Source organism: Aquila chrysaetos, chromosome 4, assembly GCF_900496995.4.
Source record: "Aquila chrysaetos chrysaetos chromosome 4, bAquChr1.4, whole genome shotgun sequence".
Classification (NCBI taxonomy): domain Eukaryota; kingdom Metazoa; phylum Chordata; class Aves; order Accipitriformes; family Accipitridae; genus Aquila; species Aquila chrysaetos.
In genome coordinates, this window is record NC_044007.1 from 21,464,155 (window position 1) to 21,480,558 (window position 16,404).

The following is a 16,404-nucleotide window of genomic DNA, read 5'->3' on the forward strand; positions in this document are numbered from 1 at the left end:
AAAGCAGCCAATTCCCTATCATTGGAGGTATGTTTCCACATACATGCTGTACTATACATGGTTTCAAAAACAATCTAGAATTCTATTAGTCAAACCCAAGAAAAAGACTTAGCAGTCATAAATAAATGCTTCCTTTACTCTTATCCACAAGAATCTATCCAGCAATAATATTTTTTCTATCAATATTTATCCAATGATGTCATAAATGCACCATTTGCTTCATTTCTTTTTTCTGATCCTTTGAGAGTTAAATTTCTGCCAATATCCCCCACTGCTGACTTATATAGTACACAGCCTGTGAGCAACTCTGTTTTTTGGGCTCAAGTAGACAACAATTTTTCAGGGAATGTCTCAGAAGTATTTTGAATACTTCAAAAGTATTCAGAACTTTTGTGTCAAGAACACCACATTAGACAAAAAAAGGCAAAATGGACCTTCATTATAAAAAAAATTAGTAACAGATGTATAGTACACATGAACTAAGAACATGTGGTGAAATTTGTCATTTGTGCATTTCATATTTTAAAGAAGATTACCCTTATTAATTTGCAATTCATATTCTGTCAAATTTGAGCTCGAATTTAAGTCAATCCAAGTTCAAGTTTTGTGACTTTCTAGAAAGGGGACATTACACTACTTGTTGTAACCAAATAATCCCTCTCCTCATAGCTGTGATAGAATTTACAATTTCATTGTTCTTAAGAAAACCAAAATGTGCTGACTGAAAAGGCTGGAGTTGCTTTGATAAACTGCTTAAAGTTGAGTAAGCTGTTTAAGTGTTTCTCTCACTTTATAATTCTGTGCAGTTAAAATAATGTTTTCTATTTGGATCTATGTATTTACTTCTTGAAACACAGCTTGCTAGTTTCTTTTTGAGGTACGGTTTTCTGCTTCATGACCAATTATTTAATTTCTTGATTAAAAGAAGGGTTTGCTTGTCGAACTTAGGTAAAATTTTTATCCCACGAAAGTTTAGGTAATACCGACATGGATTTCAGCTGGACTCACAATATGGCCTGAGAGGCTTACATATGGGTTAGCAGTAAATAGAAAAGAGTATAAGATAGACAGTCTCGTACTTGTTACTCTGGAAGCCTTTCCGTGCTCTCAAGTGAATGGTGAAAAAAATCACTCCAACCTTTTCAGGTGTCCCTTTCTCTTCTAGCAAGAAAACAGGTGGTCCTCTGAGCTCCAGTAACAGGAAAAAATGAGAAAGCACGAGAGGTGAAGCACAAGGCAAATGCTAAGGTTCGGAAGAAAAAGGTCTCCTTTCATCCTGCCAGGATCCAATCTAATTCTGACTTAGCACCCTTCGAAGGCTACTGTCAGAGAACCCCCTTCCTTTCTTTGTCCATATTCAGCATCTGACAAAAAGTATGGAAGATGCACAGGATTCGGTTGTTTCAGCTGCATGGGATACAGATAAACGTATGGGAATCCTCACTCTGGGGAACACGAGAATCCAACACAGGTTCACAAACCAGTAAGAGGTAACTATTGTGGTTTTGGAAGGAGTAGCACTGTGAATTCTTATGCAGATTCTTGTTATACTGGGAGATAAAAATACATCATCACACATACATGCCCTCTCCTGTCTCTGCTTACCAAAAAGAATTAATGTGTCCTTCATTTACTCAGAAAGCCTACATAAAGAAAATGTAATGAATTAAAATAAATTTTAAAAAAATTAAAGGAATACGAGCTCCAGGAGAACAGAAGTATTGCCAGAGAAAGATAATGTCAGGCGCAGGAGGGGGGGTGTCTGGTGCCAAGCAAAGCCGAGGGCTGTGCAATCACCTCTATCAGTGCTCTATCAGTGTCTACACTCCAGCCAAATCCAGAGAAAACAAGGAGTCAAAGATTCAGGTCAATAAGCTTATAGGCGATTTGCACAAACAGCTCCTCCAGCAAGGTAAAAAACAAAGTCATATTGGCTTTTCTTTTTTATTCCTTCTCTTTGAACTCCCTGGTCCAAACACACCCTGGAAATGTCAGTGTTATATGCAAGAATTTAAAGAGCTGAGCTTCTTAATCCCGTTAAGAAATAAGAACAAAGTTGCCTGTAAAGATCTCCTTATTGAGCTCTAAGTGATTATGGTATAGCTGCCTTATGCTGATCCTACTTCCACTTGCTATAGCAAAAGAGGTAGAAATTCGTCATGAAATCCATTACTGAAAAGGAAAGAAACATTATTGATTAAAAGGTTTCTGGTTAAAAAAAAAAAAAGAAGGAAGAAAAAAAGGCATAAATCTACTTTTTGATCCAGAAACAGAATATAGCAAGCATATTGTTAGTCATTACATGCCTAACATGAAAGAAGCAAAGAATATTTACACAGATGCACACAGGCATACACACGCAAAGTCATACTACAGAGGAAAAAGGGACACATAGAAATAATTTTCAGGGTGTTAAGAGTTTGGCTGGTATTATAGATGGTAGCATGATAGCTTTGCACATGAAGTATGAAGGGAAAGATTAATGCACAGAAGAACTTAGCTTTGTATATGCTTTTTCTCATGTGGAGAATCACACTGCAGCTGTTTCCCTGAATCTCAAGCCTGGCTGCACAATCAGGTCACATGGTTTAACATAAAAAATTCCAGTCCTAAGCTGGTCTGGCAGGCTAGTGACAAAATATCATACATGAGCAGAAAACCTGGATCAGGTTCTGAGCTCATCCTCTCCTGCCCAAGTAGAATATGAGAATACAGCAGCAGGTATACACTCAGTATGCAGAAGCCCACATATTCCCAGAGTTCTCCTCTTACTAACTTAGAACTGTATATGAGTTTCAGACAGCACTGGATTCCCCTCATCCCCCACAAACAAAGATAAGCAATGTATCAGGAACTGCAACTACTCATCAACACTCTGATTTGCTACAGGCATACATAGCAGTTTGTGCTATAGGTCCTAAAAGCATTGCATCGTGAAACAATCTTCATCCCACATTATGTATCCCCCATATCTTCCTATATCACCACCTGAAACACAGTTAACAGTGGGAAACAGAAGCCATTTGCTTTCCAATCTGCCACCGGTAGTGTTAAGGCCACTGAATCTCCTCCCACTGAAGGCTCCTGCCAATGCTGCCTTGTGATGGAGTAACAATGCGAAGCCTACAACAGGAGGAACAAGCACAATAGCTATGCTACAAGCAAAGAACAGGAGAATTTAACAAAATTGTCCTGGTATGCATGGTAGCAAGAAATGGGTACGCTTTCTCTAATTATCAGATATGTACATTCCTCCATTTGCCTCTTTCTTCTGGAAACAGTCCCATATTTTCTCTCTTGATTATAGTCCTGCCTCCATTTTCTTCTCTTGCCTTTTTCCTTCTCTGAACACAGCTGCTTAACTATCTACTAATCTCAAGTGATCTCTCTCATTGCTCAAGATAACTTTTCCTTTGAAAGTTAATCCCTCATTGAACACTTCTGCTAAGAAGGTCACAAGGAACTGCAATTTGTTTAGCCAGTTCCCACCCTTACCAAGTAGACAAGGCTCCTACTCTCCTTGCTGTTTACAGAGAGGAAAAGGCGACACCTCCATATGAGTATGGCAAACTTGCTAAGCAACAGATGAGATTTTTTTTTTTTCCTGAGGGTATCTAGGCAGGATGACAGCAATCAGAGACTAAAAAGCCAATGATAAACTACTTCACAGCCCAAATGAACCGGATTTAGTACTTTGTTTTTCATCCCATCAGCTCCAATTTATTGGCTTTTGTATTGTTCTGCTGTTTGTGCCCCTTTCTTGTATACGCCCTCTTGATTTTATTAGCCCCATCATGCCTCCAGCTCACTTCTTCTCTTGTAACTGTTAGCATCACCTCATTTTCTTATTCCTACCTATAAAAAAAGTTAATCTGTATGTACTATCTCCTAGCTTCCATGGAAGGCTTTCAGCCATCTATTCTATCACTCTTCTCTATGGGAGACAGGCTACTTTCTCCTTATTCAGACTACCTAAATACTGGCACTTATCTAATAAATCTTCTAGATCTGAATTTAATCTGAATTAATCTTAATCTGATACAGACTCTCATTCCAGATATCCACTATCTGGACACTAAAAAAATCTTCATAAATGGAGGTTCCAGGCTACTACAGGCTTTGTGTGGACAGCATCATCAGATACCCTCTTTACCTGCAGTGCAGAAATTTGTAGTAAGCATAAACAGCAATTTTCAAAGGCCACAAACTGACAAAATGCAATGCATTATCACCAAGGCTACCTCCTACCAAATTTTTTGTTTCTACTCCAAAGATTTAGACCAGCGCAGCTTTGTAGTGGAAGAACACTATGACTGTGTTATTTATTATGGCTGTTTCCAAAATACTCCCTTTCCCCTAATCTCACTGTCAAAACTGCAAACAAATCAAACTGCCATCTATTCTGAGGCTCTTCTAAAATACTCATTCTTGGATGGGAAACTTCAACCAAAAGGTTAAAAATTCACAGTTGCAAGCTTACACCGATCCCTGCTAAATAGTAGGTTGCTAATTTCCATTTTGCTTTTAATATTTACATGCTTAAACACTGTTCAATTCTTCACATTTGAGTGTAAATGAAGACTACATAGGAATAATTATTCACATGTAGCGAAGTTAACTGTGGTTTTGTGGTGTTGCCAAAGTGGGGGGGGGGAGGTGGAATTTTCCAGATTCCTTGTTGTAAAAGTCATTAATGAGCAAAAGGAGAAGGGAAAAATAATAGCCAAAAGTCATAATTTTGAAAACGGAGAAGTTGTAAAATGACATGTAGCTCAATCAATGTGATTAATTTGCTTCACACTTTGCAGACGCTTTTGCCTTCGCCTTCTAATTCTGGCAACTATTCTCCTGAATCAATCTCACAAACCCAAATTAATAAGGTGGGAATGACAAGTATGGCTTTATAAAGGTTAGCTGTTTGCAATTTAGACAGTAAGAGACTGCTCTCTGCTTATAATATGATCAGGCATAGTTTGACAGGAAAATCTCTTCAGTCAAAAAGCCAAAGTTATCAAGTTGTGAACCTGTACATCCTTTACTTTCATTCATCTGAATGAATTGCGAGTTAGTAAATTTTCGCCTTCAGTGCCTAGCTGGGATAGTTAAAAGCCTCTGGTTTTAGGTGATGCTTGTATTTACAGAGCTGGGGAAGTACGAAAAACATAGCATGGGTGAAACCGTGAAACCTCACAAACACCTCCTCCCCAACAGTTCTGCCATCTATTGCCCACATCTCTTGATTCCCGCACGAAGACCCGCTACTCATTTCTCCTCTTGTTCTGGGTCAGCTAGGAAGAAACCCCAGGGGAGGGAAATGGGGAGCCAAGACAGATGAATATTTATATCCAATAAAATGCCCTTACTTTCTAGAACCTTTAATGGTCCATGCTAGCAAGGGGAGAATGCAGAGATAGCATAAAGGATTCCCATGCCAATTCAGTTATTTTCCAGGAAAAGGAAACCTATTGCATGAGAAAACACAGACCTACACTTATTCTTCCCTCCTTTGAAGATAACTGTGGTTTACAGGCTGCCAATACTGTCATAGAGCAAAACAAAAATCAGAAAGTCAGGCCCTCCAAACAGAAATTAGAATGAATTTATTTGTTCTCTAACCTATTTGGTACATGTATCATTTTAAAGCTTTTATTCATGATGTTAAAGAAAAAATATTTTTAGGAAAAAAAGTTTATTTCCCACACCATCTTTTAATTTCAATACTGAAGCACTACAAAGAAAAAAAAGGTTATGAATGATTAACAGATTCATGACAAATACCATGAGAATTAGTCTCACTTTTAGTATTTACTATATAATACAGTCACAATCCCTTCTACTAAGAAAAGGGCACAAAAGAATTTATTTGCTTTCCAGATTAGTTTTGTCTTCTTGGGTTTCAGCCTCAGAAAAACATATGTGGCCTCATGCTAACAACACTGAAGATGTGACACTGAAGAAGCAGGACATTCAACAGATGTTGACATATTAATAAAAACCAATACATTTCTAGTCTCCCATTCCATCCTTTTCCAGGGATATTCTCAACTTACTTCAAAGTGGGACTTTCTGTCACACTGCCTCAGCTGGAAGTAGATTAGGGGTTTTATGTGCCCCTTCATCCTCAGAAATTTCTTTTTCAACTTTTCTTCTGCAGCAGTTGCAGTGTATAGGTTTAAGATTCTTTTATAACTACAACATACTTGGAAAAAGAACTGCTGGGGAGTCAAAAGGTATTCAGCTTGAAGAATCAGCAGATGTCCTTAATAAAACATGGTAATCAAGATTCAGATTTAAATGTATTCCCATTTAATTCCTGATCTTGTTTAATACAATGGCCTGGATTCAGTGTTTTCCCTGAAAGATGTGTTCATTAAAGGGAAGTGCCAATATAACTTGAAATTCAAGATGAATTTGCAATATTGATTGCTATAAACAAAAAAAATCATGTATTTTTCTGAATTTCACCCAAAACAGTAGTATTTCTATTGGTGGGCCCTGGAAACACAGCAAAAAGTTAATTATATATGAACTGATGGTGGTGCACAGTCTTACACTGCTGACAGAAGGAACTCAAGAGATGCCAGTATAACAATTATGTAAGTAGTGGTTTAAATAATTATTTAGTAATGCCAGTAACAGGAACAGTACTTTTTTTCAGCTAAGGAAAATGGTGTCTGAGAGGCATGTGAACAGGTGAATTACTACAGTAATTGCAGTATTTGTTTACTGCACAGTTACAATAGCATTTAACTCCGCCTGTTTGTAAAGCATTTCCATCATAATCTGGACTCTCTTCCCTCACAGTAAGATTTGTAGCAGCTAAACTCTGAACTATTGACTAGACTTTTTTGATCTCTTAAGATGGCTTACTAAGTATCAAGAACCCATAGTGCAAAAAGTAAATTATTTTTTCAAGAGTTTGTAAGCTACAGATAGGACATGTAGAAAATACATTTTCATGCTTTCCCCACTGATGACTGAAGACTCTGTAAGAAAGACTAATATTCTGCAGTCATAACATTTGACTCTTCTAACGAATTTATTCTACTTTGTCCAAGACAGATGGAAATAATATAAAAACAGGGGCATATCAAACTATCATGAGAAAATGTATGTCAGTATCTGGGAAAGAACAGAAAGACAGAGAAGTCATCGATATCCAAATGTCTGAGGGGGTTGTGGACTAACAGAAGAACATCACCACAACAACTCCAGCTATTTGATAGGCATCCTTACCTGCAGAAGACAAACAATAAAGCAATCAAGTGGAAATCTGGCAGGAAGAAGGTTAAATCAATCTTCTAAATAACAGTACATGATAGTGAGCTTTTTCTGTCAGCTGAATGGGAAACAGCACAACCTTGCAGACTGAACACTGGGTAAGAATGAATCGGTGTGGCTTATGCTAAAATACCTCTATCTTCAATAATTTGCAAGTAACGAATGCATCAAAAAGGCATCTGCAACTTTAAAAGTTATCCTTTCACAAATCACTAGTTTTCTACCATGCATAATAAGTTCTATAATAAGCTCTATTTTAATCCTAGAATCTACAGACACAATCTGTTTTTCTAGCAATGTTTCCTAGGCAAAGAAGCAATGAACAGACATGCTGCATTGCTAGCTTCGGATCTGATAATAATTGACTTCTGAGGTCTGTTCTCTACAGTTAAATACATAGAAAATAACATTCTTGGAGGAAAACATTAAAGGCAAGACGATTCACCTCCCTGAAAAGTACATCTTCCAACACATTTAAATATTTACTCCTTACCAGACTTAATTCCACAAGTGACTCATTTTCCTCTTTTTAAGGTACTATATTAATAGGACTTTTTTGTACATTTTAAACCAAAAAATCTTTTTGACCAATTGGATACAGTTTGGCCAGTATTCCCTCAAGAGGTGGGCTACAATGATTACCTTTATTACAAAAGTATTCCACTTCTTCACAGCTCAGATTTTCAGGCTCAAACTCTGCAGAAAAGCTTTCCTCCAACGGAAAGTCTTCTTTTGAGATAGTATCATTTTCCTCAGACAGGCACTCTTCTTCTTCATCCTCAATGGCATCTTCAAGGGGCCCTTTAAAAAGAATCAGGAACACTGTGGCAAAACCATCTAACAGGACAATGTGAAATAAAACCTTAGTGAACTTATAACTGGGGGTCTTATGCTAGTTTTTCCTTCCACGGCTGTGTTCAACATTTATTAGAACTGGACAAATAACATTTTATGGAAATTGAAATTGCAAGTGACTGTTTTCCTGATGACTTCAAATCAGAATACACAAAGTGTTATTAATAATATGTATTAATACTCGCACATGGGGGGGGGGGGTTCATTATTCTTTGGGCTCTAGTACCAAATGCAGACAATTTTAACAATGGAAATCAAAGCTCTATTTGTAAAGCCATGTAAACAGTGAAGAGCCTTCTCTTGTTTGTTAGTCATTGTTTTTTGATGCTGAATTACAGTACTTAATAGATTCCCTTTATAGGCTTCGTTTCTCGAGTTAATAGTACTGACTACAGTGAATTACTACAAAGGTACTGACAGTATAAACTTCAGCTTATTCTGCTATTTTGCTTCAACTAGCACCTGACAGTATCTGTGATCATTCATTTGCTAGACTCTTTAACAGACTCCCAGTCAATGGATGGGACTCAGACAGACTATCACTTCATTTCAGAGAGGCCAAACAACCATCGTGGTAAACTACCAGCTGAGGGCTACAGAAACATAGGCCAGTTACAGAAGCAGGGAATGAGTCTGAATTTGAAATGGCAGCCTGAAGTCTTTGATTCTCCTTCTAGTTACCTAGACATACTATTGCTACAGATCCTCTTGAAGAGCCAGTGCCTGACAGATCTATAATACAGAACGCCCCGGTTACCAATTGGAATATACTCAAAAATTAAAATTTCTTCTTTCTTATATACACACTTTTCATGATCATTGGTTAATAGTAACTATTTGCTAAAGACATCTCTTGTGCAGGTGTAGAATTTTACCCTAGATTTAAATAGAGATTTGAAATAACTGAACATATTTTAATTTAACTAAGATTTTATTAAATGTCAGTATGTTTCAAAATCCATCTTAAGACTGGATTTCAAAAGATAGATTTCATTATACATGGTTGAGGCTTGAAAAAAATTACATATTTCACTCTCCAATGAAAGCACAGCCTCATTTATAATTGACTGAGTATTTCTTCCTTGAAATGAAAGCTAGACAGCTAATGAAAAAAAATGTAATTTGTATTTATATGATAGTTTTCCAGTATTAAATACACTATTCCTATATAATCTATCATGCTGAGATACAATACATAAATTATTCTGTTGCGTTCGATGAAAAGGAAGGGATAAATTTTTAAAAGAAATCAAATATTGACTACACTCTAATTTTATGTAATTTATTATGAACCAGCGACTACCTACATTTATTAAAACAGCAAAATTCACTTTAGGATAGGTTGTGTAATTCTTGCTTCAGAGGAATATGATGGTTACTTTTTACTGAAATTGATTGAGATTCCCAGCTGGGATTCCATAAATTAATACAGCTTACTATCTTTCACGGAAATATGACTATTTGTGCCAGCTGAGAATCTGACCAAATGAACCCACTTTTGTGGACACATACTCACCAACTCTAGCTGTCATTCAACAATATATCTCCTAAAATAAGGGGCTATTAGTATGGCTGGAGAAATAAAGATTCTCATTATCAAAGTATCCATTACTGTTAATTGCACCTTCTAGCCATGTTGGGAAAAAATCCAGCAACTGCATATGCACAGGGAATGAAGAGTGGATACCGCACTGTACGGAATGGAGAACAAAGCACTAGCACACTCTGGAGCAGTGCACTGCAGCTAAACATGGGCAGTTTGGGTAGCTTACGTGTGTCCACTTTCATCGCAGAAATGAAAGCACAAGGGGTTCTGCACAAACTGACAAAAAATACCTTTCAGATTTCATCATATTATTAATATGTGACATTGTCTGTAGAGCCATTTACTGGTGTGCACTGGTAAGATCTGGATAAATAAACTAGAAAGGAAAAACACAATGAAACAAAAAATATGCTATTTTAGGGAAATGTAAATTTCTGCCATGTATAAAGATGGATAAATACCATGTTTTGCATCATTTCAAAAGCAGCCACACGCCTTTAATAAATTTTCCAAATATTTTAAATTTGGGGAAAAAAATGTAAACATCAGCCAGCATTTCAGTGAAAGTCGACTTCCTGCTGAATGACTGGCTATTTGTCATTTGACTTTTTCAATAAGTGACTTGCAAAATACAGCAAAAGCAATATACCTGCAAGTAATCCAATTGGCATGTGTACATGACATTTAGGTCTGTTTCTAGATGTTAAACTGGTTTGTTTGATCAGGTCACCAGTACGTAATCAGCAAGCTAATAATCACCGTACGTTAATTAAGAAAAGAATAGAAGTGCAGTTAGTATGCTTTCACTTGCAGCAGTCATGGAAACACACACCTTATAATTTCTATTGGCACTGTTTCCAAGAAGGCAGAAGAAAAACAATGTACGCACCAGCTCCACAGCGCAGGTTCAAACCCGTCTTTTTGTGGGTTGGGACTTTGGCTTTTAAGCAAATCTCAGACTAAAGAAAAATTCTTGACAAGTGCTTCCATAGATACATCCTATGTATGAACAGGTATGTAACATTTCCTGAAGTTTCATGTCCAAGCATTTGAAAACAGAATTGTAAATGTTGTCACATCCAAACAAGATCAGAGGTATGCAGGCATCTACACCGGGTTTTGCTTTGCTTATGCCAACCCACATATAAAACCCAGTGATGTTTCTCCAGTCGCATATAGGCATGCATCAGAGCCTTACGTAACAGGTCACCTCAGGGGCTGACATCAGACGCTGCACTCCAAAAAACAGCATGACTTTTGTTGAAATTGAGGGATCAGTGCATAAATATTTTTCTAGGTTTCAGGCTGCTGCTGCCTCGTCTAATTCACCCATCTACAACCTGATCCTTGGGACAAATTCTGTCTCGTTCATGTTGAGTCGTCTTTTATTTTTTAAGTGTTCAAATACGTTCAGCTCATGCCCACAGCTATAAACTGATAACTTTAATTTAACTGATAACTTTAACTAAAGAGTAAGGCATTGTTCAACATGAGTAAGACCAGCCCACAAGAGTAACAGCAAAATTAAGTATTTCTTGGTTGCTAGTTTCATGTGAACTGAAATATCAGTGCCTGATTTCTGTGGCTATTTTTAATTATCACTCAAACACAGAGTGGGTTAAAGAAAACAGTAAAATCAAAAGCCACTTACTAGTTAAGTATAAACAGATTAAACTCTCTATTCTTGACTACTCCAATTACTTGCACATAAACAGACAATGAATAAATTTTCAGAACCTCACAATAAAGATTGTATGGAATTACATATTCTTGACTAATGCAAACACATAAACTCTGCAGGCTTATGTTTGCCTAATTTGGCCACATGCTTCCAAAAACCTCTTACTGATATCAGTAAATCAAGTCAGCTAGAGAACTAAGAATTTATCTGGTTCAAAAATGTATTGGTCGGTTTTCAAAGTTTACTAGCTCCTTTATCTAGGGAACAACCTACACAGCACCTATTCAACTTCTTCCCCGATTTAAAATACTTAAAAATACAGAGACATATAGACAAAAATAAATGTTTTTCAAAATAAGTTTCTTTCAACTGCTTTCTCTGATTGATAGTGCTTTTTTTTCCAGTTGTTATTATGTTGATATATTACCTTCAACAGTCCAAATCCAGCTTAATCAGTTACTTTAGTACTATATCTTACCTTCTGCATTTCTTTTAAATTGTTGATTTAATTTAACAGTATTACACCCAGTACTTATACTGATCATGTTATTAAGCACCTATGGCACAACATGTACTATGTCTGCTTTTATTTCAACTGGAACAGGGTCAAGGTCCCATCCCTGTTCTGCTGAAAAATGCTTTTCAATAACTGCTGATTAAGTGTGATATTACAACCAACAACTGCCATAATGACACAGCAATGCAAATCCAAATAATTCATACTACTGAAATTCATCTGAGTGTCACAGTGGTCTGACAGCTCTGAGATATGTTTTTAAATAAAACAGTAAAATTTCAAACTGAAATGGTTTAAGAATTTAGTTGAATAGTTAATTCCAGAGGTAGTCTAGATGTTTGTTTTCTCATTTCAGCAATTCTTTTCCTATTAGCACTTTGTAAAAAAATGTGATGTAATCTAAGGAGAGGTGATTCTGAAATGCTTCAGATTAGCTAGATACATGATAAACAGTTAAGAACTCCCAAATGCACTAGGTAAAAACTCAATTTCTAATCTTAAATGGGAGTACTGAAGGCAAATGAAGTCTCCATTACTTCATTCCAGATTTGGCATTAAGCCCTGAAAAAACTATTTCCTTTATAGAACAAGCAAATACTTGTGTTGTACACAACACAGGAGATTTTGAGGGGTTTGGTAGTTCCGTTTATTCACTTGGTACTTACTCCGTTTCATGAATATTTATTGATATGACCATAAATCTCAAGTATTTTTTCAAATAACATAGATAAACAAGAGGCAGTAGAAAACAGTACAATCAGTGACAGCAATGAAGGAGTCAATGTGGCAGAAATCTATATGGCTTAGTGGACACAGTAGTCCACTTCAAAAAATCACCACATATAATTTGATACAAATAACAATATCTACTGAGGAGAGGCTGACGAGTGAGCTGCATGTGCCTTCATGGAGAAAATTACTTCTGATTGAGGCCACTTGGCAGCGCAGTGTGGGGAAATCTGAACTGTGCTCCCTAATTTGTACCAGATTTACAGACACTCAAGCACATATTTTTTAGCACTATTAATGTATTAAATGCTAAAAAAAAAAATAAATCTTTCTCAAACAGTCATATACTTCTACATAAATCCAAACATATAGATACACACACACAAAGGTAGCTAAGTGGCAATCTTTACACAATGAGTAACAGATGCTACCTCAACACTTGAAAGGATAGGCCACATTTAGCAAAACAAAACCAACACTGTAAGAATTTCAATAACATGGAAAAGTGTGAGAATGAACCACCAAAAAAGGGTTTACATTCACTTAACAAAAGACGCTTTTGCTACGGTAAGCACTCCTCTGAACACAAATTTGAGCATCAGACCCCTTGAGCCTGTTAGTTCTGATACAGCAATGCATGACTCCAGTTTTATGGTACTATAACCATAATGAAATAATTGAAAGTCAATAACATTAAGCTGGGTAAGTAAGTTCTGTAATCATTTCTCATAGTCAAATTCATCAGACTTCTCCCTAAATGAAACCACTTAAATGCATGCTCAAATTAAGCACATGCTTATATGCTTTCCTGTCCAGTGCTTTGTGCTTAAAATGCATGTATCCTACAGTGGGAAAGTATCATTGAAATAATTATCTCATGAAATGTTAAGTGGTTAGCTTCCTTCCCACCTACCAATATTCTCCTACATTCCCAGAGCAGCAACATAGATCAGTGCTCTTAACAAATTAAGAATGCTTCAGCAAGTCTACAATACTTGACAGTGAGTGGCTGGGGAGAGGTTAATGAGCATAATTAGTAGTAGTAGTAGCATTAAATAATAACAACTCCAATAACTCAGAGAGGCCTGAAATTCGCTGGATCAACATCATGAATTCTGCATGTTCTGTGTGATCCATCCAGTATTTCCTAGGAAAACATACTGCCACACACAGATTATCCTTAGTTTATGGTAAAACCAAGGTATGTGATGCTCTCTGATTACAGAGGGAAAAGCTTCAGAAAAATCAATCTATTTGTCTCCTGTTTCAACAAGAACGTTTTCTTCTAAATACAAACAATTAAATAAAAAGAACAGCAGGCAGACACTTTATATTGATTCACATGTGAAAGACACATAGGGAACTTTTTTCCTAAAAATTCAGTCAGAAACATTAAAAATATAAAAGAGGGTTCACTTTATTTCATTTTAAATATGGCAGTGGGGGTGAAGACATCACACAGTAGTTCAGAGTTAGCTTCCTTCTGGGAAGATTTCTATACAAGATGACTTAGCTACTTCTTCAGCCTTTCAGTTAACTCAAAGGAGTGGTTGTTTTCAACCACTGTGCTTTTACAGCAGCCTGGAGACAAGTATAACAGTGATGTGAACAACCCCAACAGAAACAATCCAACTTCTCCTTCTTTTGGGGAAGAAATTTTTACAAGACACTACCAAAAATATACTCCAAAGTTCCTCACTGGGAAGCTGGCTTTCTCTTGTGTGTTGTAGAATTTTTTTTAAGTGTCCAGGCTCAAATATTTTAGACCTTATATGTTCAACCAGGATGAAGTCATGGACTGATAAAATACAGGAGATGAATATATGCTGTAGCAATCAGAATAAATTTTCAGTTTCTGTCGAGCACTAGGACTGTCAGATACTGTTCAATCACTGAGACTTTCAATATTCCCCTGAGAAGGAGAACCTCCGACTAGAGGTATCTACATGAATTACAGAAATGGAAGTACACGAGTCAGCAGCTAAAATCATAGAAGATAATAAAGGAAAATGGTAATAAAAGTTTTCCTACTGAACTAGTTGCTCCCCCAACCCCAACAACCTGACCCCATGACTGTCCATGCTACTTCTCTCTCTTGGCTTTTATTTAATAATGATCCCAATTTTCAATTTTCTTCGTAAAAAATATTGCCTCTTCCTTCTTTCCTGTGAGAACTAAAAATATTTTAATCACATAATTCCATGGGAATAGAGAGAACAGGCCAAGAGAGGTGCCTAAATACTCTTCTGTTAGATGATAGATGGCAATACCTAACCTTGACAAACTGACCGCTGCAGGAATAGCTTTAAAATTAAGCATGCTATTGGTAGTAGGTAACTCAAGTGCAAACTGGGAAATCAGTTTAGAAAAATACCCTTAAATATACTTCTTAAGAAGGTCAATACTTGTTAAACAAACCACTCCCACTTTTACTAAAATGCTTCCCTCTTCAGTCCATTGAGTTCTGTTTTTAGCTTAACTAAGTTATTTCTGTAATTCCTGTTACATTTTTACAGCTATACTCAAGAGACACAATGCTACCTGTACACATTGAACCTCTCCAGTCTGTTATGTAAATTGGCTGAACTTCAAAAGTTTTGTCCAGATTGGAAGACTGCGCCAATTTGTGAGCGACTCGTTACATCTTCATTGTGGCACCCAAGCAGAATGAACCATTTCTCACTTTCAGAGTGGGAGAAACTTTATGACCACGATTTAACGACCAACTTAATAAAAAAAGGAATGGAAAAGAGCTGCTCTTTGGACACTATAAATCCATACCAACCTGATGTAATTGAGCTTAACAGCAAGTATGAAAGTATATTTCTGTAGCCAAAAAAAAAAAAAAAAAAGGAGTTATTTTTAAACATAAGTTCTTCCTGCAGCCACTCACTTTTAACTTAAGTTGCATCAGGGGATCTGGTAGGAAGGAAACATTTTTATTAATTTTCCCCTTATCTGTAAGAAGAATGCTGATTTTTTTTTTTTTTTCATTTACGTTCCTTGCCTGCAGGTAGCAGACCAAGAAAATCATATAGCAGAAATTTTTCCTTTTGATTAATTTTTTTCCATGTGTTATGTTATTTCTTATATATAATTGATTTCAGGTTTTGCTCGTAGCTGTACATCTTTTTTATATCTGTACCTACTGCCTTCCTTCAATCAAGAAAGTTGAAGGAAATTACCTGAATTTTGTTAAGTTTATTAAAAAAAGAGCTCTGTGAATATTTAAATTGAGTTTTGAAATGCTAATACATGAAAGATATTAGAGAATTTTAATAGTAGGTTCAATTTGACCCACAGACTATTGTAGAAAGGGTCAAATTTTATTCAAATTATTTCTTTACAGCAAAAAACATGAACCCTTTGATTTTATAAAAGTAGATTAATATTCTTCACTGCTAGGTCTTTTGGCTCTTCGGTGCATGACAGCATTAACTGTGCTTGTATATAAACTTTTCAAAGACCTTTAAATGTTTCAGTAATTTGGAACCTCACTTTCATTCATCCTCTTGTCTTATTTTCTCTTACCATTATCGAAGAGGCCACAACAAAACTGACAGTGCCTACAGTCAGTTTGCTCTTGGAGCCAAGGCCAGGATATTTCTAATCAATAAAAGTGAAATGATGAAAAAGTGGCCATTCAAAACATGCTTAGGGAGACACTGATTTCAAAAAAATAGTGTGCAAGTGTACCATTAATGCCAAAGTTTCATTTGCATGGGAAAAAAAGAAAAAAAAGGTGCACAGAACATGAGCTGCAAGACCCTTGCAGTTAAATGTCAGACCTCCGTT

General features: G+C 36.4%; 1 protein-coding gene across 2 annotated transcripts in view; it reads right to left on the bottom strand.

Annotated features, from left to right (window-relative positions):
- The window catches only part of ZFPM2 (zinc finger protein, FOG family member 2), a 321,899-nt gene that overhangs the window by 248,703 nt on the left and 56,792 nt on the right, over positions 1-16,404 (bottom strand). Inside the window, exon 2 of one of the 2 annotated variants that reach the window (XM_030012581.2) lies at positions 7,924-8,082. The exons of the other annotated variant lie outside the window; for it this stretch is intronic. Coding sequence (XP_029868441.1) covers positions 7,924-8,082 — 159 coding nt within the window. The remainder of the gene's footprint in view (positions 1-7,923; positions 8,083-16,404) is intronic. 2 annotated transcript variants of the gene reach the window in all.